Raw genomic sequence first — 25,522 nt, 5'->3', positions numbered from 1 at the left:
CTCTGTCCGTCCGTCCGTCCGTCCATCCATCCATCCATATAATATTTTTTTATCTTGGATTTTCTCGTAGCAAACTTGTTTTTGTGAAACAGGGGTCCATCAGCTGCAATCATTCCTGATTTGGTGTTTGTACCTCATAATGCGCGACTGTTAATAACCAGTTCCACTATAAATCATTTGTTATGTTTTATTAACTACTTATCCTGACATCCTTTTTCTCTAGACTTTACAACTGAACAATATATTGACAAATTACTTTTTTGTTTGTAATAAATTGAAATGTTTTGGAAACAGAAAAACTTGACAATTGAAGCCAGCAAAGTGCCCTGTCTACAACTAAATAGCTTGTACTGCGACTTTTTAATATGCAAGTGAGCAAAGCAGTATATGCCATGATTCTGCTAAGGGGGACTTGAGGGTGGTTGGTGTTAGTGAGGAGCATGCAGAAGATGGAGCTAGATGGAGGCGGATGATTTGCTGTGGCGACCCCTAAAGGGAGCAGCCGAAGGACAAAGATGATGTGAGACAACACGTGTGAATGGGTATTCTGAGGAACTGGTTCGTCTATAATGGAGTGTCTGGGTCATTGTAGGAGTTTTGACATCTTTGTGTATCGTCTTCATGCTTCAGCCATTTTTGAGGAGCTGGTTTGACCTTTTTCAGACATCAATCCATTCAAGCATCTGGGGGCTTTGCCCCAAAGAACAAATCCAATCAATAGAAACCTTATCTGACAATCTGAAGAACTGGAAGAATCTGCTGCTGGCACCTTAGTGCCACAGCACACCTTTAAGGACCCACTACGATCATCTTTTAAGCTCTTTTCAAACCACTTCCTGTGGTCTTTTAATAATGATTATGCTGTTTTTAGCTGAAAAAAAAACCTATGCTGTTTTCTTGGACAACGTTTCTGTAGAGCAAGAGGAATTTACGAGAAATTTGACAGAGGAGAAATGTGCAGGGAGCTTGTGGCCCACCCATCGTATTTTCAAGACCACAAATAAGCTCCTTTTCAAACGGCTTTTGTTCGTTTGCTACCGATTTACAACAATTTGAAAAAATAAATACTCAGAAATGCAATTTTATACTTTATTTTCTTTATATCTGTGCTTTCATCATTAAAATGACACAATAACATGTTAAAAACACCAAAATCACAGTTTTCATCAAAGTGGATCTTTCAACAGTGTTGAAAGTGTTTTTCAAACGGTGTTGCAGTGAGATATGGTCAGGTTTGCCGTGAAAGATGGTCAGGTGTGCCGTGAGAAATTACCCATTTTCACTGATCAACTCTGTTTTCGGAAAAGTCCCGCCCCTTCAACTGTATCTGCCAATCATTCTTGGAGGCTCAATCACACATCATCAGTCTGACCAATCAGAAGTGGTTAAAGTCTTCACTTCCTTGTTCTGATTCTGCTCATAAAGTCTCTCAGTTCCAACAAAAATAACAGCCAAAGCTCGTCTTTAGCGGTATAGCTTTCCATAGAATCCAGTGTCAGACCGTGGAACAAGTGAACAAAATAATGAAGTTCAAAAACGCTAGTCTGTCTGCCATCTGCGGCAGTATTCGCACTACATCTCCCATGATGCATTGGGTTAAAGTGACAGCGTTTCAGCGTACAATGAGTCTTCCCTGTTAAACGTCTTGAAACCACAACCAACACACATCAGTTTTGAAATCTTCTGATGAAATCAGAGGTCAACAGTTTAGTTCTCCTTCAAGGTTTGTGTTTATTAACAGCCAAAGATCCCAGAGTTTGGTCCAAGTCATCTTTTAACTGAAACATTTTTCTTCTAACGTCTGGATTAAAGGACAAATTCACTCTCAGACTTCAGTCACTTTTGAAAAATGAAAAGTTAAACTTAAGTAGAAGTAATAACAACATTTAAGAAACAGGATTAAGGTAAAGTGGCCAACAGAAACAATTAAACTAAATTTATACAACAAAATCATCTAAAAAGAAATAAAACATTTTTGTTAAAGTTTTCAAAGACTTCATCTTTGATTAAGACAAAAGAAAAACTAATAAAACTTCAACATGTTCACTTTTTGTGTAGCTACAGAAAACATAAATATAATGTTAGTTTGTTTTGTGTGTTATTTATCAAACATATTGTGATCATATTGTTCAAAAATTATAGTTGCCTTTGCACCAACATTGAAAAAAAAATTTGAAAAATAAATCACTATTTAGAAAGAATATATTTGTTTTTTGTGAGGTTACATAATATTGCATGCTAATAAACTGGAGGAAAAAACAACTACCAGGGTAAAATGTAAAATCATTGAGTTGAAATTATTACTGAAAACTAACTTAAATTTATTACAACTTTTAGAAAAAAACAACTGCAACTTCCAGCTCTATCTGCCACAATTACCACAAAAATGCAAGTGAGATTGCAGAGGGACTGGACATGAATACAGACTATGAGTTTCTCCTTTTTCATTTTTGGATGCTGGTGTGCCGCGGGATTTATGTCAAGGATAAAGTGTGCCTTGGCTCAAAAAAGGTTTAAGCGACTATTGAGTCCATTGCTTAACTGGTCATGGCTGGTTTGCCATCAATAAGCGCACTAACACAAATGAAGCCAGTAGTTATTGTGTTGTGTTAGTTTACTGTCCAATGCTCTGCTCCTAAATGACATCATTTTATTTTCCTCAAATATCCTTTTTTTTACGCATAATAAACAATATTGTTTTTCAGTCTCACTTTGTTTCTCTATGTGTTAACATCAGTTGAACTGGCTTAGCAGAGCGGCTCTAAGGTTGACATTCATTATTTCTGTCTTCCTTAATTGAATTTATTCTGCTGTTGTTTTTTTTTAAATCCAAACTAATAGGGGAAAAGTTTTTCTCAAGAAAGATCTCAATAAAACTAAAACAAAGAGCTATTTTTCTGTTTCACATCTAGCTCCAGATCAGTAACTTCATCTAAGACCTTACGAGGTTTGCATGTTTCCCTAACTGAAACTTAACTTCCCTTTCATTTACATACAATGGCCTTTTTCTTAAATGCCACAGTGATTTCAGCCAGAGCAGAGATGAAAAAGAAAATGAAACAGAGGCTGTTCCTCCACCTAGTGGTGGAAAAAGTCACACTGCATCATTCTGAAGCAAAACTACTAAGCAATGAGAGCTGGAGGTGGGTGGATCAGGGGGGTGTGCAAACAGAAATCAAGGAAAAAGTGGGGTCAGGAGAAAGACATGTAGGGAGAGAAATGCGAGTATTCTCTTTGAAGCTGACCGTGTTCCCAAAAGAGGACGATTGCATAATTTAAGGAAGGGGAAAAAAAGCCTGTCAGTGCTGTTTTTAGCACTCCAGCCCTCAGAGTTGCCTGTTCAAGCATGTCACCTCTGCATACACAGGAGATGCTATAACACACACAGCAGTCCCTGTATATAAATGGAAAACTGACACAAACATCAGATGGGTCAGTTATGATGTATAGACAGAAATGTTCTATTTAGCCAACACAGCACTCGCCACAAATGACCCCCAAGACCACATGAGTAATCATCCGTTCTAGTATCCCGGTTCAGTGTGCATGAGGCCGATTATGATCCTATTAAGTGCCAGAACACTGAGTTACTTAGTTGAGATTAGATTAGCTCCCAGTTGATTTCAGACTCATAATTGAGGTTTCAGGCTTGTCTCTATTATTGCACTAAAACTGTTGCTTTCCTCACCCACTTCTTTTTCACCTTTATCTTAGACCGGGCATGTCCAAAGTCCTGCATTTCTTGCGTTCTTGCCCCCACTGTGTTCATTCTTCCCGCCTAAGTGCCCCTCTTTGTCTTTTTTTGTGTCTTCTAGGTCCAAGATGGGCCTCGTGGAATTTAGGCATCTTCATCTGTATCCGCTGCGCTGGTATTCATAGAAACCTCGGGGTCCACATCTCCAGGGTCAAATCGGTCAATTTGGATCAGTGGACGCAGGAGCAGGTTCAGGTCAGAGGTCAAAACACCTTCACACAACAACAAAAAAGAACACATTTGTAGATAAACATAACATAACACAAATAAAGAACATTAAAACATGAAAAACAAAAACCAAGACTAAACAAATGATTTGTCATTTTAAAAACAAAGGTAGAAGCACTCAGGACTGATGAACTAAAGTAAAACAGCTGTGAACAATAATCAGTCTAAACCAGGTGTGTTCAAACTGAAAACTAAACTCCAAAATAAAAAGACACCTTGATCAAATCTAATAAAATAAGAAAACTGTACAACAAAAAACACTAATCCTAATATTAACAGTGAAGCAGCTCCAAAGTATTTAAATTGGACTACAGCTTTAATGATTAGCTTTTCCTTTGGGTCATATAATTAAAATTTATATTATTAATTTACTTAATTAACTTATTTTCAAAGGTTGGCCATGTAATTTATTTTTCAAGAACAGAAAATCTTGGAAATAGCTTGTTGTTGTACTACCATCAATACAACCTTTGTGCGTTTTCATTTTGATCTTGTTTACTATTTGAAATAAATGAAATTAAGTAAATTTTAAATGGAACTTCAATTACTTATTGTTTTTAAACAGGATTTTTATTACGTTTGTAACCTGCTGTGGCACGTAGACATCTGAGCTTCTCTTAAGGATGCTGTTTTGGTTGAGAAATGAGGGAGTGAAGAGCAAAAAAGAGAATATCTGCATCCCACATCACAGAAATGCAATATGTTCTTGCCCAAGAAACTTCAGTCAAAATCATGCATGGCTGAAAACTCGCTCAAGTTGTGTTACTTCCATTAGCTAAGCTGCTTATGAAGCATCAAGAAAATGATGTATGTAACAGTATGTAAGCATGTTAAATAAAAATATATTTAAATATAAAAGTTTGAAACACCTTTTTGTACATCATTTTATGAAGTTACTTTAATTGTTTAGTTTTTGTGTCCAATCTCATGGCTAATGATTTAGCTAAATATGTCAGAATTCCAACCCTAACCCCTACATAGTGCACTATATATTGCGTTCCCCATTTTATACCGATGTCTGAATCTACAATTCCCAAATCGAGTGCCCTAGAAATTTCACAGAAGTCTCTACGTAAAGCCAGTGTGCATTGATGATCACTAGATCGGCGTACATAGACCATAATGCATTGCATCTGAAGAGTTTTTGTCAAAAAATTGTATTTAAATGTATTTTTTTTATAAATCATCAGCGTTTTTATCTTCAGAAGACAGTGGACTCATAAATAATAGTCATAAAACGCTCATATCAACTAGATTTTAACTTCATGAAATTGATGACGTCATATCCGCTGTTTAAAAAAAGAAATTAGTGAGCGTGGTGTCCGAATTGCTTTTAAACTTCCGGGCATCATATAGTGCCCCACTATATAGTTTTTTAGAACACAGAACACCTGATTGCTAGCTAGCTGATATTTGCCAATGCTCCAGAAGCTAAGCCATTTTGTCCATTTTGGCTTTCACAACACCAAAAAGTTACTCCAACATTTTTTATCCAGTGGGTTTTTATTATTCCTACAGCCTTTGGCAGTTCTTGATGCAGTGCTTTGATGAGCTCAGGTCATTTTGACGCAAAAACCTTAATCCACAAAAAATGTCAACCTAACATTTTGAACATTTTGAACAAATTCACCAACATTAACCAGCATTTTATGTGTTTAGAAATATGGAAATAAATCATATTTTTTGATCACATGCTAATGTTTTTGTGGTCTGGACTTGTTTTGTGTCTTGCTATTCTCCTCAGTGTGTTCAAGAAATGGGAAATGCAAAAGCCAAACGTCTCTATGAGGCGTTTTTACCTGAGTGCTTCCAGCGCCCAGAGACAGACCAGGCTGCAGAGATTTTCATCAGGGACAAATATGACAAGAAGAAGTACATGGACAAAGTCATTGATATTCAGATGCTTAGAGTAAGTTCACTGAAGTCTGTGTTTTAAGTTGGATTTTTGTGAAGAAAAAAAAGAAAAACACCTTCGGTCAATAATGTCCCTCATAAAAGCTTATATGATGTGGCTCGATCGAATAAATCTGTTTTCTCTCTACAGAAAGAAAAGAGCTGTGACAACATCCCCAAGGAGCCCGTTGTATTTGAGAAGATGAAACTGGTGGGTACATCAGTGAATATTGAGTTTTATCTGAGTAACATTTTGTTCCTTTTTATTCTGTTACAAAACTGTTCCAAACAATTGGGTTTTTCCTTCATCTCAAATGAAAAAGGCATTCCACTACAAATCCGAGTGGCTAAAAAAATCTGTGCAAAACTCTTCTTGAACCTATACTGATTTTCTCAGAAAAAAGACAGCAGCCCGAAGACAAACTCACAGTCTGTCACAGACCTGCTTGGACTTGGTAATGTACCTTTTTTAAATTCAACCAACTGAATGCAATAGGACTCTTCTGCCATGTAACTCTGTGATTCAGCATGTGGATGGATTCATAGATATTAGCATTGACTGTAAAAGAGGACTGGACCGAGTGACCCCTCCCCTCTGGCATTCCAAACAGAAAGTATCCGCAGGCTCCAAGAAGGCATACTCCCGTAGACTTTTATTGAGAAATAAACAGCTATTACTCAGGCATTCTATGTGTCAGACGTTTTTAATTGTCCTATATCTTTTCTGGGATATTTTTTCTTCAGCGTAAGTTATGAATGGACCAATGATATAACTTAATAACAGTACGTGGTTTCACGTTCTGACGTTTGATTGACAGATTTCATGTTGCACCATATTGACTCAGACTGACTCGGATCAATCACTGTTTACTCACAATTTCTGGTTTCAACATGACGACGTCTGTATTGTGAAAAAAACTTAATTTGGTTGGAGTCAAAAGTCATTTCTATGGATGAAATTACACTCACTCAGTCCAGTTCTCATATACGGTCAATAGGTATAAGTTCTGTAACTATGGTGCATATATTGATCTATGAAATACCAAGGTAGGAAACTGCTTAAAGAGTCGAATGAACAAAACAGCAGAAATGTTTGTTTAATACAAAACTTTTTTATACTCTGAAATATGAACTGGTAACACTAACTTTAGAATGTGGAGTTTAATTTTGAATGAAAAAGTGCCAGATTGATACCTGGAACAATTACATCCATTTACCGGTTTTCCATCTACCCTCCATTAGAAGCCCCTGCTCCAAGCCCTGCGGTGTCTAATGGTGGAGGATGTAGTTCAGACAGTAATGAGAGCCCAGCTCTGGCACACCCTCCTCTCGATCTCTTCAGCTCCCTCCCAGCCCCCTTTGCTGCTTCCTCTTCAAAATCCATGGTAGTAATTAACACACACTCACCATTTTGAAGGCTGTTTGTTGTGTGTACAAATCAATAATGGACAATTGAAGTCTGAAACAATAAAACGTGGATAAGACAATTCAGTAAAGTGTTTCCTTTACTCTCAAATGACCTCTGTGTAACAATGAAACTAAAGGGGGTCAAAAATTCATCTTCAGAATATCTTTGCTGCTGGAAAATGTTCCTTTATTTGGCAGTTTTTGCAAAAAACAAACAATTCAGAAGTCAACATAATCCCTTAAATCCTACCGTTTTTAATTAGGTGTCACTTTTTGGGGTTTGTGCAATCAATCAGTGAAATGAATAGGTCTGACTGAAAACCTGGCCATCGGAAGTACATCCATAATCTGACTCACCAGAGAGTTTGCTGTCACTAAAAGCTGCTCTGCTGGTAAAATAAAAATGCAGATCTTTCAGAGTCAGCCCCACTTCATGATATAAAAGAACTGCAGTCTGATTCACTACTGCTGCATCCTGCTTTTAGCTTTAATCCCAAGAGATTGTTCTTGTTTTTTTTTTTTTATATCTCAGTGTGGACTCTTGAAGTTTGAAATGTTTGAGGTTCAAAAATAACATTTTTTTGGTCTACATGACCAACATTTGCTAAAACAGCTTTGTTTTTCAAACATTTCCAAACCAAATCCCACATTTGCACACAGTGCCATGCAAAAGTATGAACCCCCTTGGATGTTTGTCCCTTTTGTTGCTTTCATAAATTACTCATGGTAAATAAAATGTGTCTTTCCTCAAACAAAAATTTACTAGAAAACACCCTTCCATGTCAATGTCAAAACAATTCTACAAAGTAATGCCAATGAAACAAAAATATGAAATGAAATATACTTGTTCGCATAATTACTCCCCCCCCTTTTAAATTAAATGGTCTAATTCAGGGGTCGGCAACCTGAACTTCTCAAAGAGCCATTTGGATCAGTTTCCCACAGAAATGAAAGCACAGGGAGCCACAACAGTAGGGGTGTAAGAAAAAATCTTTTCGCCGAAATATCGCGATAGTTCATTAGGCAATACTTGTATTGATTCAAAATGTCAGGATATTTAATCAATTATGTAATTATTTATTTGAATTATTTATGAAAATTATGTTTCCTTTGGTCTTTTGTCCATTTTACACAACCTTGAATAGACTTTTCCGTCCGTCAAACACCCAGATATGTTTGATGAGTGAGATGATAGAAACAAATTCACTTTGATGCAGACTCCTTTATATTTTTTAAACCAATAAAGTATATTAATTTCATGGATGAGAACTATTCAATAGAAGTCCATCCAATTAGTGCCAATAGTCTCACAGTGGTGTGGATGTGTCCCAAGTGACTGAGCTATCAAACATCATAAAATACCATTTCACCATGAAGACAGAGGGCCACTCCAAGCAACGGGTTGGTAAAAGGTACAAGTCAGGGGATGGATGCAAAAAACATTTCCAAGGCGCATGATCATCCACCGGAGTTCAGTGAAACCAATCATCAAGAAATGGAAGGAATATGGCACATGTGTGAATCTGCCTAGACGGGGCCGCCCTCATAAACTGAGTGACCGTGCAAGTGGGAGACTTGTGAAAAAAGCCACAAAGACCCCTACGACTACTTTGAAGGAGTTACAAGCTTCAGCTGCTGAGACAGGAGAGACTGTGCTTGTAGCAACTGCTGCCCGGATTCCTCACCGGACAAAGCTTTATGGGAGAGTGGCAATGAGAAAGCCACTGTTGAAGAAAATACATATTAGCGCATGACTAGAGTTCGCCAAAAGACATGTGGAAGACTCTGTGATCAAGTGGAAGAAGATTCTTTGGTCTGATTAGACCAAAATCTAGCTTTTTGGCCGTCAGACAAGACCATTTGTTTGGCGCAAACCAACACTGCACATCATCAAAAATGCACCATCCCCACTGTGAAGCATGGTGGTGGCAGCATCATGCCGTGGGAATGTTCCTCAGCAGCAGGCCCTGGAAAGGCTGAATGAATGCTGCAAAATACACTGAAATCTCGGAGGACAATCTTTTTTCGGTCTGCAAGAGAAGTACAGCTTAGCATGAGATTTATTTTCCAGCGAGACAATGATCCACAAATACTGCAAAAGCCACATAATAATGGTTTAAAAAGGACTAGGTAAATGTTCTGGAGTGGCCAAGTCAAAGTCCAGACCTAAATCCCTTGGAGAATTTGTGGCTGGATTTTAAAAGGGCTGTTCATGCCTGGTATTCACACAACCTGACAGAACTTGAGCAGTTTTGCAAAGACGAATGGAGCACCATTCCAGTGTGCAGATGCAAGACTGATTGAGACTTATTGTATCCACACAGACTCAGTGCTGTGATTGCAGCCAAAGGGGCATCTACTAAATACTGACTTGAAGGGGGTGAATAATTATGCAAACAGTTATATTTCATTTTATATCATTGTTTCATTGACATTACTTTGTAGAATTCTGTTTTGCCATCGAAGGTTGTTTTCTAGTAAATTTTTGTTTGAGGAAAGACACATTTTATTGACCATGAGTGATTTATGAAAGCAACAAAAGGGACAAACATCCAAGGGGGTTCATATTTCTCTAAGTTACTGTATTCAGGTAAAACATTCTTCTAAGGCTGTAACGATGAATCGATCTATATTTCCACGATCCAACCAGATCGATCTGTCTTAGGTAAGTTGTTAATTGCATCGACCTGTAACATTATAGAATCATTTTAAAAGGAAATAAATGGATTATATCGATATTGGCAAATATATGGTAGGTTTATTAGTGCATCCCAGTAAATAACACTCATGTTATGGCAGCAAAAAATGATCAGTCCATCATTCCAGTCCAATGCGTGGAAACACTGAAATTAGCAAAGACATGTGACCATACAGTCTGGTAGAATGTTCTAATAACATTCCCTTTGAATAATTTTGATGTGGAAAAACAACAGTGGACTGAACTTTAGGAAACTTAAATGTGAATAGATCTGATATTAATACTCATTTGTTTGTACACAAATTTAATTTACACTTATCTTGCAAGGAATACAAAGAATTTGGAAAACTTGACCTGCACTGTTCAATACTCAGTGATTTATTTCTGAGACACACTGGTTGAAGTTTTGGCTAAAGATGTCTTGGATCCATTTTAGTTCAGTGAATCGATATCGACCTTGAATCTCTTAGACAAACACAAATTTTCATATAAATAGAATTGGTAAAATGAATCGTTACACCCCTAAGTATCCTTCTTTTGCTTCAGGTTATATGTTTTCAAAATCTTCATATTTTAGGTTTTACAGTTGTTCTGCTATTGTTCAGTTTGTAAACTTCTTTTGTTTAAAAATGCTTCTCTTGAAATGGCAGCTTTCATAAGGTCAGAAAGGCATAGAAAAAAAAATCAAGGCATGATTAGTATTTAATAGAACACTCTAAATTGGCTAAAAAGTCTGGCTTTATCCTTTTGCTTAAGGATAAGTCTCTGTGTCTACAAACAGGATCTGAACTCAAATAGAACTTTGGATGTCAAAATATTATAGCAAAACATGAATTCAGTTCTAAAAGTTTCCTAAATACTATAAGCGGAACTTTTATGATGTTTTGATTCTGACAATCTCTCTCTTTATTTGTGTCCTATCTGTTCATCCTGTCCTGCAGCCAGTTTCTGGCTCCATGCCTCAGAGTAGAGTGACTGCCTCAGTGCCTGAAAACCTCAGTTTATTTTTGGACCCCAAACCCAAATCGAATGAAGGAACTGTCAAGAAACTGTCCAAGGATTCTATTCTGTCCCTGTATGCCTCCACTCCCTCAGTGCATGCCAGCAGCGTGGCTGCACCTGGTGAGAACTCTCGCAGACTCTCGAAAGATATGTTCATGGTGAATACCAGGTGTGATTTGTTGGTTATTAACTGCCGACACTGTCTGTGATCATTTTTAGGTGGATTGTACATGAACCAGATGGGATACCCGACACATCCGTATGGTCCATACCATTCTTTGGCCCAGGTGGGAGGACTAGGAGGCACCATGATGACATCACAAATGGCCGTGATGGGACAGCAGCCAAGCAGCATTATAGGGGTTCAACAAAACAACCTGGTTGGAGTCCAGCAGAACTGTGTGATGGGACAGCAGAACGGACTAGTGGGTGCTCATTGTGTCCTGCCACAGTCCAGTGGTGTGGTTGCATCACCTTACGTGGCAGGAATGAGCCAGGGCATGATGGGACAGCAGCAAAGCGCAATGGTGGCTCAGCAACAGGCTGGAGGCTTAGCAACATTACCGCACCAACACGTTTATGGCATGCAACAGATGCAACAGGTTCAGTGGAATGTTGCCCAGGTGTGTACTAAAAGCATTAAGAAAGAAAATATGCTGCGCAAACTGGGCAAGCTTCCTGCTCCGCTCCATTCTGATGCATCCACTCTCAGACGACTAGATCCATGTACGTCTTTGTTTTCCTTGTCTGAGTTGGAATCTGGGAACTGTACGGCTGGGTAGCTCGGAAAAGTTTTGCCATTTTTTGTTGCACCGGTATTGTTAGGTTGGAGGTGTGAGGGGCTGTAAGCTGTTGCTTACACCCATCACTCAGAGGCAAATTTCTAGTGAACTTCTGCCGCTCTGCAGAAACTACGTCCTGGAAAACACCTGGTTATGATTCAGGCTAAAAACGGCATAACGATAAAGAAAAGACTACTGGGAACAGAAGACAATCAGAGTGGGACCCAAGTGTGAATGTGCGTGTTTGGGCCTGCAATGGTCCTGCAAACCGTTCAGTGTGTACCCCACCTTCACTCAACAGTGTCTGAATGAAGCCCAACAACCCTGTGACCCTGACCAGGACTGGGCAGGTTGAGAAGATGAATGAATAACAACAGAACAACTTAAATGTAATACAAAATACATTTGAAAAACCTGACACAAGCAACAACAAATGGGTGGTGAAACAGGGGAGCAACAGGGTTTGGTAGCAATGAACAACTACAAAACCATGAAAAACACCTATGGGTAATAACAGAAACAACTCAGGACAATGAAAACTAATATGTGACTAGAGAAAAATATATAACATAATATGAAAACAAGGTTCCCACGTCGCCTGCCCTTTTGTTGAAGTGCCCTTGGGCAAGACACTGAACCCCACAGCTCCTGGTGTTTCTAGGCAGGCGCCTGTTTTAGGCAGCGGAGCCGGCATCAGGGCGTTAAAGAGACTGTGACTGTAAAGCGCTTTGGGCCTTCTAAGAAGATAGTAAAGTGCTGTATAAGTACACACCATTTACCGTTTTTGTCAAAGAACTTTGTTTTGTTTTTCTACACATCACCAGTGAGTTCAAAAACCTGAAGCATTTAAACTTTCCAAAACAGAGCTCGATTATAACCCTTGTGCTATCCTAGGCACTTTGACGTGGGGAGTTGGGTCATATAGACCCACTAGACAATGCTCTGAACCTTTTTTCTTCAATGATTTGTGATTTTCACTGGTGTCCATGGATTACATGTAATCTTTCCACCTTTATCCACCTTTGTCATGGTAGGGAGAACACGTCAAAGTAAGGGTGGGGTCATCTAATATAGCACAAGGGTTAAAATAAGTATCTAATCTAGGAAAAGTTCCCTCAAATAGACAAGTCATTCCTCTTTATCAAACAGAACCTCTCAAATTTTGCACTAATCAGAGACGTTGGCCTGTGTCAGGTTGATATTACAGACAAATCATGCATTTTGTTGTACAAGCAACAAATTTGTTATGGATGTGCCTTCAGAAAAAGTACATTTGCAATGAGAAAAATTCAAAATGGCGGCCATTTGTTAGGATGGCAGCCATACACTTAATTGCTACAAAATATTCAATGTCTGTTTGCCCATTCTCAGTAAAGTGGGCTGTTTATGTCTAAAATGCAGTCTTTAAACTTGATGCGTATGTATATTATATATATTTTAAAATGTTGGATTTTCTCGTGGCTAACAATAAACTTTCTAAAAGAGGGGATCCTAATGTACGTCCATGCCAAATTTGGTGCTAGTACCACAACATTTTAACAACCGGCTCCCCTATAATTAGCAGAAATGCGATTGCTCTGATAATGTTTTAGTCATAACAAGGTTTATTTGTGACTTTTCAGATGACGCCGCACATGGCTGGAATGAATCTCTACAGCAGCAATGAGGGGGTGGGATACGGCACTCAGCACATGGGCAGCTCATCGACGCCAAGCTCAGCACACATGACAGCACATGTCTGGAAATGATCGCTGTCCATCCAACACCACACAACCGTCGGATCAAACTCATCCTGGAAGACTAGTTTCTAGTGCAGGAGAGGAAGGGAAGAGTTTTTTCTCTCCCCTGCCCAATGCTTCCTCTTGGCATATCACCCATAGCCATATTCTACAGATTCCCATGTTTGCCTTCAGGACATTTTTGTATTCTGGCCAAGACAACAGGGTTTAGTGGCATCTGGTTAAAACTCCAAATCTTTCTTTCTGTCAAACTTGTAACAAGCAGATGCTTTGAGTTTGGAGTTCAAATGCTTTTTTTTTTTTTTAACCTAGCTCCACCATCTCTACAAATGATTAAAAACAAGGACCCTAAAGATAGCCTTGTATGTAACAGGCTTTATGGATCACAATAAAATAACGATGCACTACCTAGGTCTCCAATAACGTTTGCCTAAAAAAAAAAGTGAGTTTTATAACAAAGTACACCAACAGCTTAATCGGATTTTAAAATATGATGATTTTTATCTCAAGTTTAGCTTTGATTTTTTTTTTTTTTCGAGCAATGTGGGAAGAGCTGTTTTTAGCGTTCGCACCCTAAGTTAAGATAAGCTAAGCTATTTTTATTTACTTCCTTTTCTTGGTTTTTGCCATTTCAGTTGTAATTACGGCTCCTTTGAATAGAAAACTAAACTGATTTTAGAATGAAATATTATTGGGAACGTATCATTTTTGTGTTTTAATACACTTTTTCGCTATTATTATTTAAATACAACTTTTGCTACTTACACTTTAGAGTCATCTTTGGGGACATTTTTTTCTTTTTGCTCTTAAGGACTTTTTCACAGTTGTATGTTAGAAGTCGGCTTATCTATTCATCATGATACGGTCTTGAACAACGGGGGACATGAAAAACATTTAGCTCTTATTATTGTTTTTTATGACTGTTAATGGTCATTAAAATGTACATATATATTAATTTTATTAACATAATCAGCAATGAAACCAATTAGTTAATCTTCATTTTTAAGTCATGTGTGCATCATTCTCACTATAAGAAGGCACAATGTGCAAAATTTCCTTAAATATTTCAATTATTCTTTCTTTACCAAACTTTTATTTTGAAAAATCTGTTTGACTAGTGCACATATATTGATTATTTCACAAACTGGAACTGTTGGGTTATGCCATATCAACATTTCAGAGGGCTTCGTCTGCAAAACTATACTCTCAACTTTTGAGTGTTAAACGAATCCTAAACTGGACTTTTGGGAGACCAAAGATCAACACAAGCTTTACCAACACTGTACAGTATTCTAATATTCTCCTGGTACCACCGAACTAGTGAACACAGCGTACTGATTGGCTTTTACAATTCAGTGATGGCAAAATGCATGCATTGTTATCACAAAAAGTGCGCACATGATGTTAAGAAGCTACCTTGTTCAATAGTGGCCTCTGCTAATGTTGAATGACTGTAAAGTGAAAGAGATGAGTTTCAGATTCCTGCTTTGAAAGGATATTTATCTGGTTTAAATGTACTGTATGTTCAAGATTACTGAATGTTTCTTCATGTACATGTTGATCAGTCAACGCTGAAATATGAATGACCATCCTGAATGTGCTCATGATTGTGCTGGATTTGTGTTTAGTAAACACACCTGAATTTTGCTGCTGGTTCTTTTTGTTGTTGTTTTTTTTTTCTAAATTCATCCAAGTCTTAATATAACTACCTGAGTTAGGAGGAATCTTTGAATGACCATAAGCTTTTTCCTTTTTTTTTTCTTTGTTACTTGTGTTTACAATTGGGCCAATGGACATTATTATCAAAAAATGTTTCTATTTCTCCACCTACTATAAATGCATGACACAGCTACTGTAAATAAAGCCAGCCTTGTCACTTGTTTTTGTTCGGCCATGTTTGTGACAATTTGCTGCTTTTCATACGGCGATACACAACACTCTAGCTGGCGACAGACCAGCAGCATAAGCGTGGTCTGTTCTGTCAGGCTGTTTTTTGTTTGTTCGTTTTTTTTGGAACCAGGAGTAGTACTGACAGCAGGAGCAGCAGTCTCCTCTCTGCGGACAGCAATTATAAAGAATGTGTCATCTCTTCTCTCCGCTCTGTGGAAGGGTTTACTCCTGAAAACGCTGTAACATATTTGTTGATCCTCATTCATATCTGGTTTGTCTTCTGTGAGCCGATAGATAAAGAAAGGTGTATTTTTTCTTTACTTTTCAATCAAGATTTTGCGCATTTTATTCACTACAAGTTTATTAATGCACATTAATTTTCGGAACAATTGATGAATCTTGAATGTTCTGTAAACTTGTATCATACTTTGTGTCTTTTGGTTTAATGTCTGCACAGTTCAATAAAATTTACATATATATATATATACACGCATTTTTATCCATAAAAAATGTATACTTTAACCCTATAAGCATTCATGTCCTATTTGATACATTTCTGAGTCCCCTATTTCATCAACATGATCCAAAATTCTTTTTAAACTTAGACAGTTTTTTCTGCCCTGCAGTTCATCGTCTTTCCACTAGGGGCAGTAGAAGAGTTTTTCCTGCTCGTTTGAAAAGGGCTGCTTCCAGTTATTTCATCTTTACCAATGTGCTCTAACATCCATAAATAGTATAATGGTCAAAAAAAAATGTCACATATTTGGGATTACAGATAGCTAAAGATCAAGAACAAAGAGAACTGAATAACTATAATCCTATGATTGCAAAAGCACAAGCATACGTTTAATCGCTGGCTACAAAGAGATCTTTCACTAAAAGGTTGTGCCCTCTTAGCATAAGCAGAAGGAATTTCTAGACTAGTTTACATTGCTTCCTCACTATCTCTGCGCAGTAAAAATGCAAAAAGGATTGATCAGATACTTTTTAATTTCCTTTGGAGAAATAGAATCCACTATGTACGAAAATCATTATTAATTAATTCATCAAAAGACGGAGGACTTGACTTTCTTGACTTTTCCACTCTAAATAATGTCCTCAAAGTTAAATGGTTAAAAAACTTCTTAAAAAGTGAAACTTCATTTTGGAATTTCATACCAAAATATATATTTGATAAACTTGAAGGTCTGCCATTTCTTCTATTATGTAATTTCAAAATAGGGAAAATTCCTGTAATACTGTCTAATTTTCATAAGCAGGTTTTATTGGCATGGACTTTGATCTACAAACATGATTTTTCTCCTCATCGCTACTGTATTTGGAATAGTGCAGATATTCCCTACAAAAACAAGAGTATTTTTCTTGAAAATTGGTTTGAAAATAACATTTCTCTTGTGACACAGTTGATTTATCCACAAGGTAACCTGATGTCATATTTTGAGTTTCTGTCCACTTATAGTCTGCATGTAGACTTTTGTGTAGCAGTTTCTCCTTCTAATACTCCATGATCTCCTCCCAAATTAACAAAATTGTGGTGTGGAAAGATTTGTTTTTCAGCTGGCAGGAATAATCAAAGTATCCGTTCTCTGTTTCAAAATGAGATTGCCACATAACTCCATGTAATCTCATACTGGAACAGGTTTGGCTGTACAATCAGTGGGAAAAGGTTTGGTCCCTGCCCCAAAAGTATTTCATCTCCAATAAAATTAGAGAAATTTCTTTCAAAATTCTTCATACATTTTATCCAGTGAAACACTTCTTTACCAAGTTTAAAAAAGATCTGAACATAAACTGTTCATTTTGTCAATCCTCACCACAAACTGTGCCTCCTCTTTTTAGTATTGCTCCTTCACTCAAGTATTTTGGAAAGATTTGATGCATTTTATCCCTTGTGCTATCTTAGATGACCCCACCCTTACATTGACGCGTTCTCCCCATGACAAAGGTGGATAAAGGTGGAAAGATTTCATGTAATCCATGGACACCAGTGAAGATCACAAATCATTGAAGAAAAAAGGTTCAGAGCACTGTCTAGTGGGTCTAGATGACCCAACTCCCAATGGTAAAGTGCTTAGGATAGGACAAGGGTTACAAGAACTCATCTATGTAAAGATTGTAGATTATTTTATGAGCATATTATTTTTGGATATTTTACACAAGGGAAACTTAATACAGAGAAAATATATGTAGTTAATTTACTTATAATTATGGCTAAATACTTTATACACAAGTGTAAATGTGCTAACAAAAGTCAGAACAGTTGAAACATGGTCTCTTTTGAAACTTTAACAGATTCCTTTGCCTTTATTATTTTTGTTTTATTTTTGTTTAACCTGTTTTACATTGTCATTACTATGGTTTTTTGAACTTTTGTTAATTTTCCTGGCAAACGTGAAAACGGTATTTTGCACACAGTGTGGAGTTTGGTGTTTGGTATTTTGTATGTACAATATTTGTTATTCTATTGGTATACATTTTTTACTTGCTGTGTGGAAAAAGAAGTCAAATTTGTTTAGAATTAATTATTTGTAGTACAGTTACAGCATGTTAAAAAATATATGGATCAAATTTAAGATAAATAAATAAGGGTAAATAAGGAACGCTTTTCCTAAACACTCATTTTAGTACATTTACATCCTAAACTAACATAACTTACCAACAAACCACTCATACAAATGCTATCTATATCTGATTAAAAAAATGATATTGGATTTTTTTGTGGATTTCATCAAAGTGGTTAAATACCATCTTAATTTTAAAAAAGTAAGAATTTTTTATCTATTCTTTGATGGGCTTTGCAGGGTTTTGGGTAAACAAATATCTACTCCATGTTCAAGAATAATTGCACCTTACGATTTTGGGTTGGAGTTAAAAATAAAAATAAAAGAATTGCACACAAAAGACAAATTTGTGATTCAAATAAACTTTATTGACTTTGCGTCCAGATGTCAAAGGGCATGCAAATACAGGTTTCTGAGTCAGATTTTTTTTTCTGTTTGGTTTTGTTCCATTTTCTTATAAAACTACGTGCACCTTAAGTAATCAATTTTGCAGCGTACAAACCACAAAAATACCAGTTTTACATTATCAAATACTGCACATAGAAAACAGTTACAAAGCACAGGTAGAAAAAAAAAATCACAGCTCCCTTTTTCGTCGTTGCCATAAACCAGATCTTTGTAGCGGTCTGTTATGCTTTGCCCCATTTTTGCTTTGCAAACACTCTTATTTTAGTGGAAAGTTTAAGGCTAGTTAAGACAAGACAATCATTCATTTACCAACACAAATTACATGTGGTCAATATCTGTGCTTGTGCTCCAATAAATGATGATAAAATGATTAAGCCAGACAAAACTAGGCAAAATGTCTAGTTGAGCTTTCATCCTTTCCTAGGTTTAATACGTTGGAGGTGGTGTTGACACAGCTGAGGGGGCGGGGATACTGCGGCCTTAGAGCACTTTAACAGGCTAACAGCAGGACAAAGTGGCTACATATGAAACTTGTGCCGTTATAATAGTCATTTAAAGACTTAGACGAGAACAGACAAGCAGCGAAAAGATTAAAAAAACCATTTATACGTATCTTTGCTGTTCTCGTCAACAGCAAAAAGGGCATGCAATTTAAAAAAAAAAACAATTTATTCGAATTTACGAGGACTTTGATCCAATCCGAGAGGTAAAAATCTCAACACGTGCTTAATAATGCCTCCTGAAATTGTTTTCCGATTTAAATCTCGTTAGCGATCCTGGAGGCTCAGCTGATCACACATTCCCGGCTTTGGTGACCGGGAAAAGCGCTGGCACCATTCTGGGCTACAGTCAATAATTATTGCCAGTGGAAGTATTTGATCAAACGTAAAGCTCAACTTCATGCTACGTAAAGATACGCCACTTTGGACAAATCTTTTTTGTCATTATAATGCCTTTGAGAGTCAAATCCACATCGTCGCTGTGGCTCTTTTCCACTATTGTACTCAGAAAGATTAAATACAAGAGACTCATCAGAGAAACCATGCTGCAAACATCTCCTTGTTCAAAGTACAAATATTAGCTTGATGGATCAGTTTGAGAAGTTGAAACCTGTGCAGAGGAGGAAACGGCATTCCTTACACTTTAAAGTCACTGGCGAACAAAATCAAGAAAAAATGCAATTTCGCCATGAGGAAGTCATGCTTGTTTCTACTGCAGAGCTGTCCTTTCAGGACACAAAGTACAAGACATATACAGTTAACAGTGCAGTTACAGTCTGGGCAATCTGAGACAGAGGATGTCAGAACAACTGCACCCCATGGTGACAGGATTTAGAAATACATTCATAAAACTAGACACAAATAGAACCTCCAAGCAAAATACATTGTTCAAAACTCTCAGTTGTGTGCTACTATAGTGAAGCAATGCCTCCCAAGACAAATAAGGCCATTGGAAACTGAACAAGCCCTCAATTTTTGCAAAAAAAATCTAAAGGCAGGTCTAGCCCACGCTGCCTCCTCTCAAACTATGACCTCCTCTACATAATATCTCTGTCCTTACAAAAATAAAATACACTCTTGGCACAAAAATCAAGACATGATGCGTGTTGACTGAGGATGTGGAGGGTTTACACGCAAGCAAGCGGGTTGAAGTGGTTTACATTCTGAACACAGGCTTTTCACTCCATTGATCCCAAAAAACAGTGAGCCAAGAGCCACATCAACAAGCCCAATTCTGCTGATCTTTGAGGCTCCAACTCTAAAACGATGCGTGCAACTCCTGACTCCATGAATCCAAGAAGATAAACAAACCACTTATCAGTTCTCCCTCCATCATTTCTAAAAATTCCTAAAAATTCATTATTGTATTCAGTTCTGTGAAGGATTTTTTTAACACTGATTGTTTATTTTCTTTTATCTGCCTTAAAACCCATTAGGGGGTCTCTTGCTACATTTACACCGGGCTCAGAAATTCGAGTGACCACTTCCAATGAAGAGTCTTTCTAAACATGCGTACATGCGTGTTCCACGTTCCAAACTCTCGCGATTAAGCGAGTTCTTAGGTCTGTCTATGCCCCAACGTACAAAACACGTAGCTTTACCAGCTGAACTTTGACCAATTAGGGACTCAGATTCAGGAGTGACGTATGGGTAGCGTCCTTTGGCCGGAATTCTGTGACACCAAGGCTTTCACATATCGTAATAGAACTGTGACAGAAAAAGCCTGGAGCAAGATTTGCACCGGTTCCTTTTTTCACACAAAGCCTCCAACTGTGAGTATGTGCGCTAGTGTCGGGTAGCAATCTGCGTGGCCACCATATGCTAAAAGTGCAGTTAAGAACGCCCGTACGTTGGGGTTATAAAAATATGACTTCAAAATGTTTTCTGTCAATACCCACAAAATCCATTTAACAGTGAATAACAAAACCTATTTATGTAAAACACGTCTGAAGAAAGGCAATACTGACGTTTCTTCTTTTGGTTGCAAAAGAGACAAGGGGTTAGGAAACATTTGGCGAAGGCTTTTACATACATTTGATAAAGATAAATATACACGCAATGATCCCTCACACTTCTTTTGGAAAGGTAAGCATGTTGGGTTAATTGATTTACAGCAGATGGACCCAGTCTCATACAAGATCTAAAACATTTGGACTCACATGGGATCCATTAAACGTTTAAAAGAAAATATTGTAGTTTACTAAGTGAAAAGCATTCAGTGGGGATGATATACATCTGGAAACTTCATTCAAGTTTCCTTTGATATTTTTTGCAAATATTTCTCTTGACTCAGCAGAAACTACATCACACTTTGAGGCAATTTTGTGCAACCAAGAGTAGATAATTAATATCTAAGTAGACTATAAGATGAACAAAATGACTTTAACTGTAGTTCAGTATAAGAACAGGTTCAGGCAGGATTAACTCCAATTTACTTTAACTGAATTTATGAGTGGTGTTGTTTGATTGGAGGGTCAAAACCAGCATATACCCATCAAGTGAGATTGAAAAAATGTCAAAAGTCTGGGCTTTGTTGGTTTTTAGCGCTTCGTGTTTTCCCTTTTAGCATTAAATAAAAGGGAAGAATTAAGAATAGGTTTAAAAACCAGTGAAACAAAGAATGACACAAGCAGCAAATTTGACAAACAACAGCAAAGACCTACTGTTTGAAAAGACCCCAGCAGCCACAAGTCAATTCAAAATGGCAGCAACTTTGAAATCTTTACACTAAAAAAACACAACAACAAAAAAAAAGTGTTAAAAATGCACAAAAAAATATGCAATAAATGATAACGAAATTTTAAAAAATGACTGACTCATCGAAGTGATGGTTTCCCTCAGAAAACCTTAATCAAAAGTGCTATCCATATTAAGGATGAATTTACATTTTACATGTATAGCGCTTAAACTGGATATATTTTCTGAAAAAGGAAATTTAAGAAACAAAACCTAACAATCATATTACTAACATATGAAAAAGGTTCATATGGTTTAGGCCAGCAAAGCACACTGGCAAGGGAAAGTTAATGCTATAATTAATGCTAAAAAATAAACAAATCAATCGAAAGTCAAAAGTATATTATTTTAAAAAAGAATTTACTATCAACTGCAGTTTAAAAACATTTTTTTAGGGTAACAATTGAACTTTTATCAATAGTTTATTCATTTTTCAATTACTTGTTTTTGTTGCTTTTTATCATTTATCTAAAAAGAGAAAATAGCGTTTTACAACGAAGTGTTAGGGCCACCATAAAAGAAAAAAGAAAAATATGAGAATAAAGTCATAAAATTAAGAGAAAAAAGGTAAACATTTTACAAGAATAAAATTCTAATCTGTATGATTTAAAAAACTAAAGCAGATTTAGCAGAGCAGTCTGATGTCCGTCCCATTTCTCTGAAGTGTCTGCAGCATAAATTAAACAGGTAATATTTATGAAAAACATTTTAAAAGCTAAACATAACATTTAATAATTTAAAAAAAACATGACCTTTTTGACACTATTTTCTCAAAATTGTACTTTTCGTAAAATGTTGCCTTTTTTCATATTTTTATGACTTATATTTTTTCATTTTCTTTTATATGGTGGCATTTATACACCGTTGTACCTTTTAAACACAGTGCAAATGAAAAGGATTAATACATCTCCCATTGTGTCTTGTGTGACAAGAAAAAATGTAAAACTACTGTTCAGATTTCAAAGTTATTAAAATACAAACATTTGTAAAATAAAATTTTTCATTTATTTCTTTGAGCTCCACTTTTATTTTGAAGCAAAAAGCTGCCATTTAAAAGTTGAAGGTGGCTCCTTTGTAGAACACAGACTTAATCTGCAGCGATAAAACATAAAAAGTCCAATAAAAGAACCTGTGGGAACTTTTCCTGCATAATTTTAGGACTAATGTGAGCATCTAGTGACAGAAAATCTTCATCTAGAATAAAAACAGAAACACCATCTGGATTTGCATGCTCCTCGTCCGTTAATGAATGTTCAGCCAGAGCAGCTGACAGGTCTCAATTCACCATTCACTGGTTTCTAGATAAAAAAGCTTAGACGTACAATCAGTAAACAATGAAAATAATGACGTTTGATGTTGAAATAAGTGTCTCTTTTGAGTAAAAATGGTATAAATATCAAATATTGAAACACTATTTACATGTTTGTGTTTGACTATGTTTTCAAAATGGAATAAAAAGTTGTTTTTATGAGTAAAACGCAGCTGATGATGACCAGTCGAGACTAAAAAGAAGTGTGAGCTGCAGCATCTTTACAACTAATTTAGAATATAAAAAAATACATTTTCATGCAAGCGTCTTAAAATGTGCAATGCAGGAAAAAAGAAAAACTGACCAAAAGTGAAAAAGTAAGTGCTTTCTTACTAATCAGGTGTAGAATTCAATTATTTTACAAATTTACAATAAAGTGCTATTCAAAACAAACAATTAATGCTTAACAAAAATATAAATTAGAGCTCCAATGTTTATTTTATTGACACATTGCACCTGAAACAAGGAAAACTACCATAAAATGGCAAGTTACCAACAAATACTAACTAATACTGGGATCTTGGTTAGAAATCAAGAAAGTATGGTTGTGCCTGAAATGGTTTTCGCATGGAGATGCGCTGACTCACCATCTCATTTATCAAGCCGGACGCCAAAACGGGGAACTCAACTGGAGATCCAAGCAAAGCCAAAGAGCTGTGCTACACAGTGTGGAACGTGAAACCCCCAGAGCTCCAACACTCCCACCCCTTACCCTGAAGGGGGGAGGCAGGTTTGTGTGCAGCCGCTGCTGTGGATCTGGGGATGCAAGCATGTCCTCCTCTGCAGATGATGACGATCGCCACCACAGCCGTTGTCTTTCTTGCTTTCTGTCTCAGCTCTTTTTTTCAGTACAAAAAGCAAGCAACAGAGCGCTCCCGTCACACAGAGCAAGGAAATAAAAAATACTTTAAAATATCTTGCAAGCAAACATGCAGAATGCAGCTTATTAAAACTATTATTCAAATATAATAATATATGTGTTTATATTTCATATGTATGTATATATGTATAGATATACACATAGATACATACATTCTGCCCTGTAAAAATGAATTGCAGAATAGCAGTGTTGCTACCTCACATGATAGCCATCATGTGGTTTTCCAACCAGGTTTGTTTGTGTGTTTGTTCTAAGCTCGGGCGTGGACTATATCTTTTTTTTTTTTGCATTACATCTAAGTCATGGACTCTGCTACATTTCAATGATTTCTATTGAATTGCAAGTTCACCAACCATCTAGAGGAATAAGAACAACAATAACAATTGCTTTGGTTTTAAAAAATAAAGTTTTTCTTGGTAGTTTGGCATTGAGAGTTTAGGAACCGGCGCCGGGACGACCCTGGATGAGTCGGGCCACGTGGGAAGTTGGAACGCAGGCTGGCATCTGACGAGTCCTGGTGTGAGACGCTGAAGTGTGAGAAAGTGCTACATCAAGTGTGTCAATTGTGTTATTTTGTGAAGGTCTGAGAAAAAAGGGTCCAAAAAAAGTTGTGTTTCTATGGAGGGTTCCTGTGCTGTTGCATGGGTGTACCTAGACGTCTGCGTGTGTATATATACAGCGTGTCGGGGTGTTTGGGTGTGTCTAAGTGCACGAGGGGCTGGTGGCACTCTCCAGAGAGGACTGGGAGAGGCGTCTGGTGAGGGGTCCGATGCTGGGGTCTGCCAGAGAAGAGGTAGGGAACAGCTTGTACCAGCCGCTGACTGTGGCAGACAGGTCCAAGTCCTCCAGAAGGATCTGGGCCATTCCCATGAAGCACTTGTGGTCCATTCGCCCGTAATCCCCCCATACGATTACCTATGGGGAAAAAAGGAGGGTTAAATAAACTTTTGTCTTTTTTTTCTTTTTAAACAAAAAATATGAGAGCCAATATTTTATTAAAACCTGATTGATGCACATGACAGTTAGCTTTGTTATTCCATGACTTCAAGAACTTTTTTTATCTTAATCTCTTCTTTTGAAGTAAATCTGCAACCCTACACCCTAACTACTACCAAAAAAACTATATAGTGCGGGACTATGTAATGCCTTTTCTAACATAAACAAGACAACTACTATAATTGATCAAAATCTATCAAAACTATTGTTATTATAAATTGTTGCCTTGCCTTCTTGCCTTGTCCTTACCGACTTTTATTTTGTTGTATTTTATTTTTTATTTTTTTGAGCATTTCAACTGTTTGATCACCCTAACTTGGTTTGTATATGAATAAATTTTTTTTTTAAAAACTATGTAGTGCCCTGGATTTTAAAAGCAATTTGGACACCATGCTTTTTACTGCAAAAATTATTTGTTCGGAAGATGAAAATGTTGATATTTCATTAAAAAAATACATTTAAATACATTTTTGGGCATACATTGTTTAAACGCAATGCATTGTGGTCTATATTTGCCAATCTAGTGAGCACCGATGCACACTGGTTTTTCGCAGAATCTTCTGGGAAATTTCTAGGGCACTCGATGTCTGGACAGCACCACAAAATGATGAACGGACTAAATAGTGCACTATGTAGTGAGTAATAGAATTCGGACATATTGCTCGAAAAAAAAAAAAATTTAACTGCTGACCCTAAGAGTTACTATTTTTCCTGTTTTAAGCTTTAATTAAAGATTTCC

General features: G+C 36.9%; 2 protein-coding genes across 3 annotated transcripts in view; one reads left to right on the top strand and one right to left on the bottom strand.

The window, feature by feature from the left end:
• Positions 1 to 15,878, top strand: part of LOC101174757 (stromal membrane-associated protein 2) — a 36,288-nt gene extending 20,410 nt beyond the window's left edge. Inside the window, exons 2-9 of one of the 2 annotated variants that reach the window (XM_011480885.3) lie at positions 3,816 to 3,949; positions 5,727 to 5,891; positions 6,027 to 6,086; positions 6,273 to 6,330; positions 7,118 to 7,260; positions 10,922 to 11,102; positions 11,202 to 11,407; positions 13,387 to 15,878. In XM_011480885.3, coding sequence (XP_011479187.1) covers positions 3,816 to 3,949; positions 5,727 to 5,891; positions 6,027 to 6,086; positions 6,273 to 6,330; positions 7,118 to 7,260; positions 10,922 to 11,102; positions 11,202 to 11,407; positions 13,387 to 13,512 — 1,073 coding nt within the window. In that variant the 3' untranslated portion in view covers positions 13,513 to 15,878. Of the gene's footprint in view, positions 1 to 3,815; positions 3,950 to 5,726; positions 5,892 to 6,026; positions 6,087 to 6,272; positions 6,331 to 7,117; positions 7,261 to 10,921; positions 11,103 to 11,201; positions 11,606 to 13,386 lie in introns of both variants that reach the window. The other variant, XM_011480884.3, reaches the window with a different exon arrangement.
• Positions 15,879 to 24,061: 8,183 nt separating this feature from the next.
• The window catches only part of LOC101174515 (regulating synaptic membrane exocytosis protein 3), a 41,107-nt gene continuing 39,646 nt past the window's right edge, over positions 24,062 to 25,522 (bottom strand). The window contains exon 7 of the mRNA XM_004074021.4: positions 24,062 to 24,702. Coding sequence (XP_004074069.1) covers positions 24,490 to 24,702 — 213 coding nt within the window. The 3' untranslated portion in view covers positions 24,062 to 24,489. The remainder of the gene's footprint in view (positions 24,703 to 25,522) is intronic.

This window comes from Oryzias latipes, chromosome 11 (assembly GCF_002234675.1).
Source record: "Oryzias latipes chromosome 11, ASM223467v1".
NCBI lineage: Eukaryota > Metazoa > Chordata > Actinopteri > Beloniformes > Adrianichthyidae > Oryzias > Oryzias latipes.
Note: the sequence above shows the minus strand (reverse complement) of the source record. Positions and strands in the feature narration are given on the sequence as shown.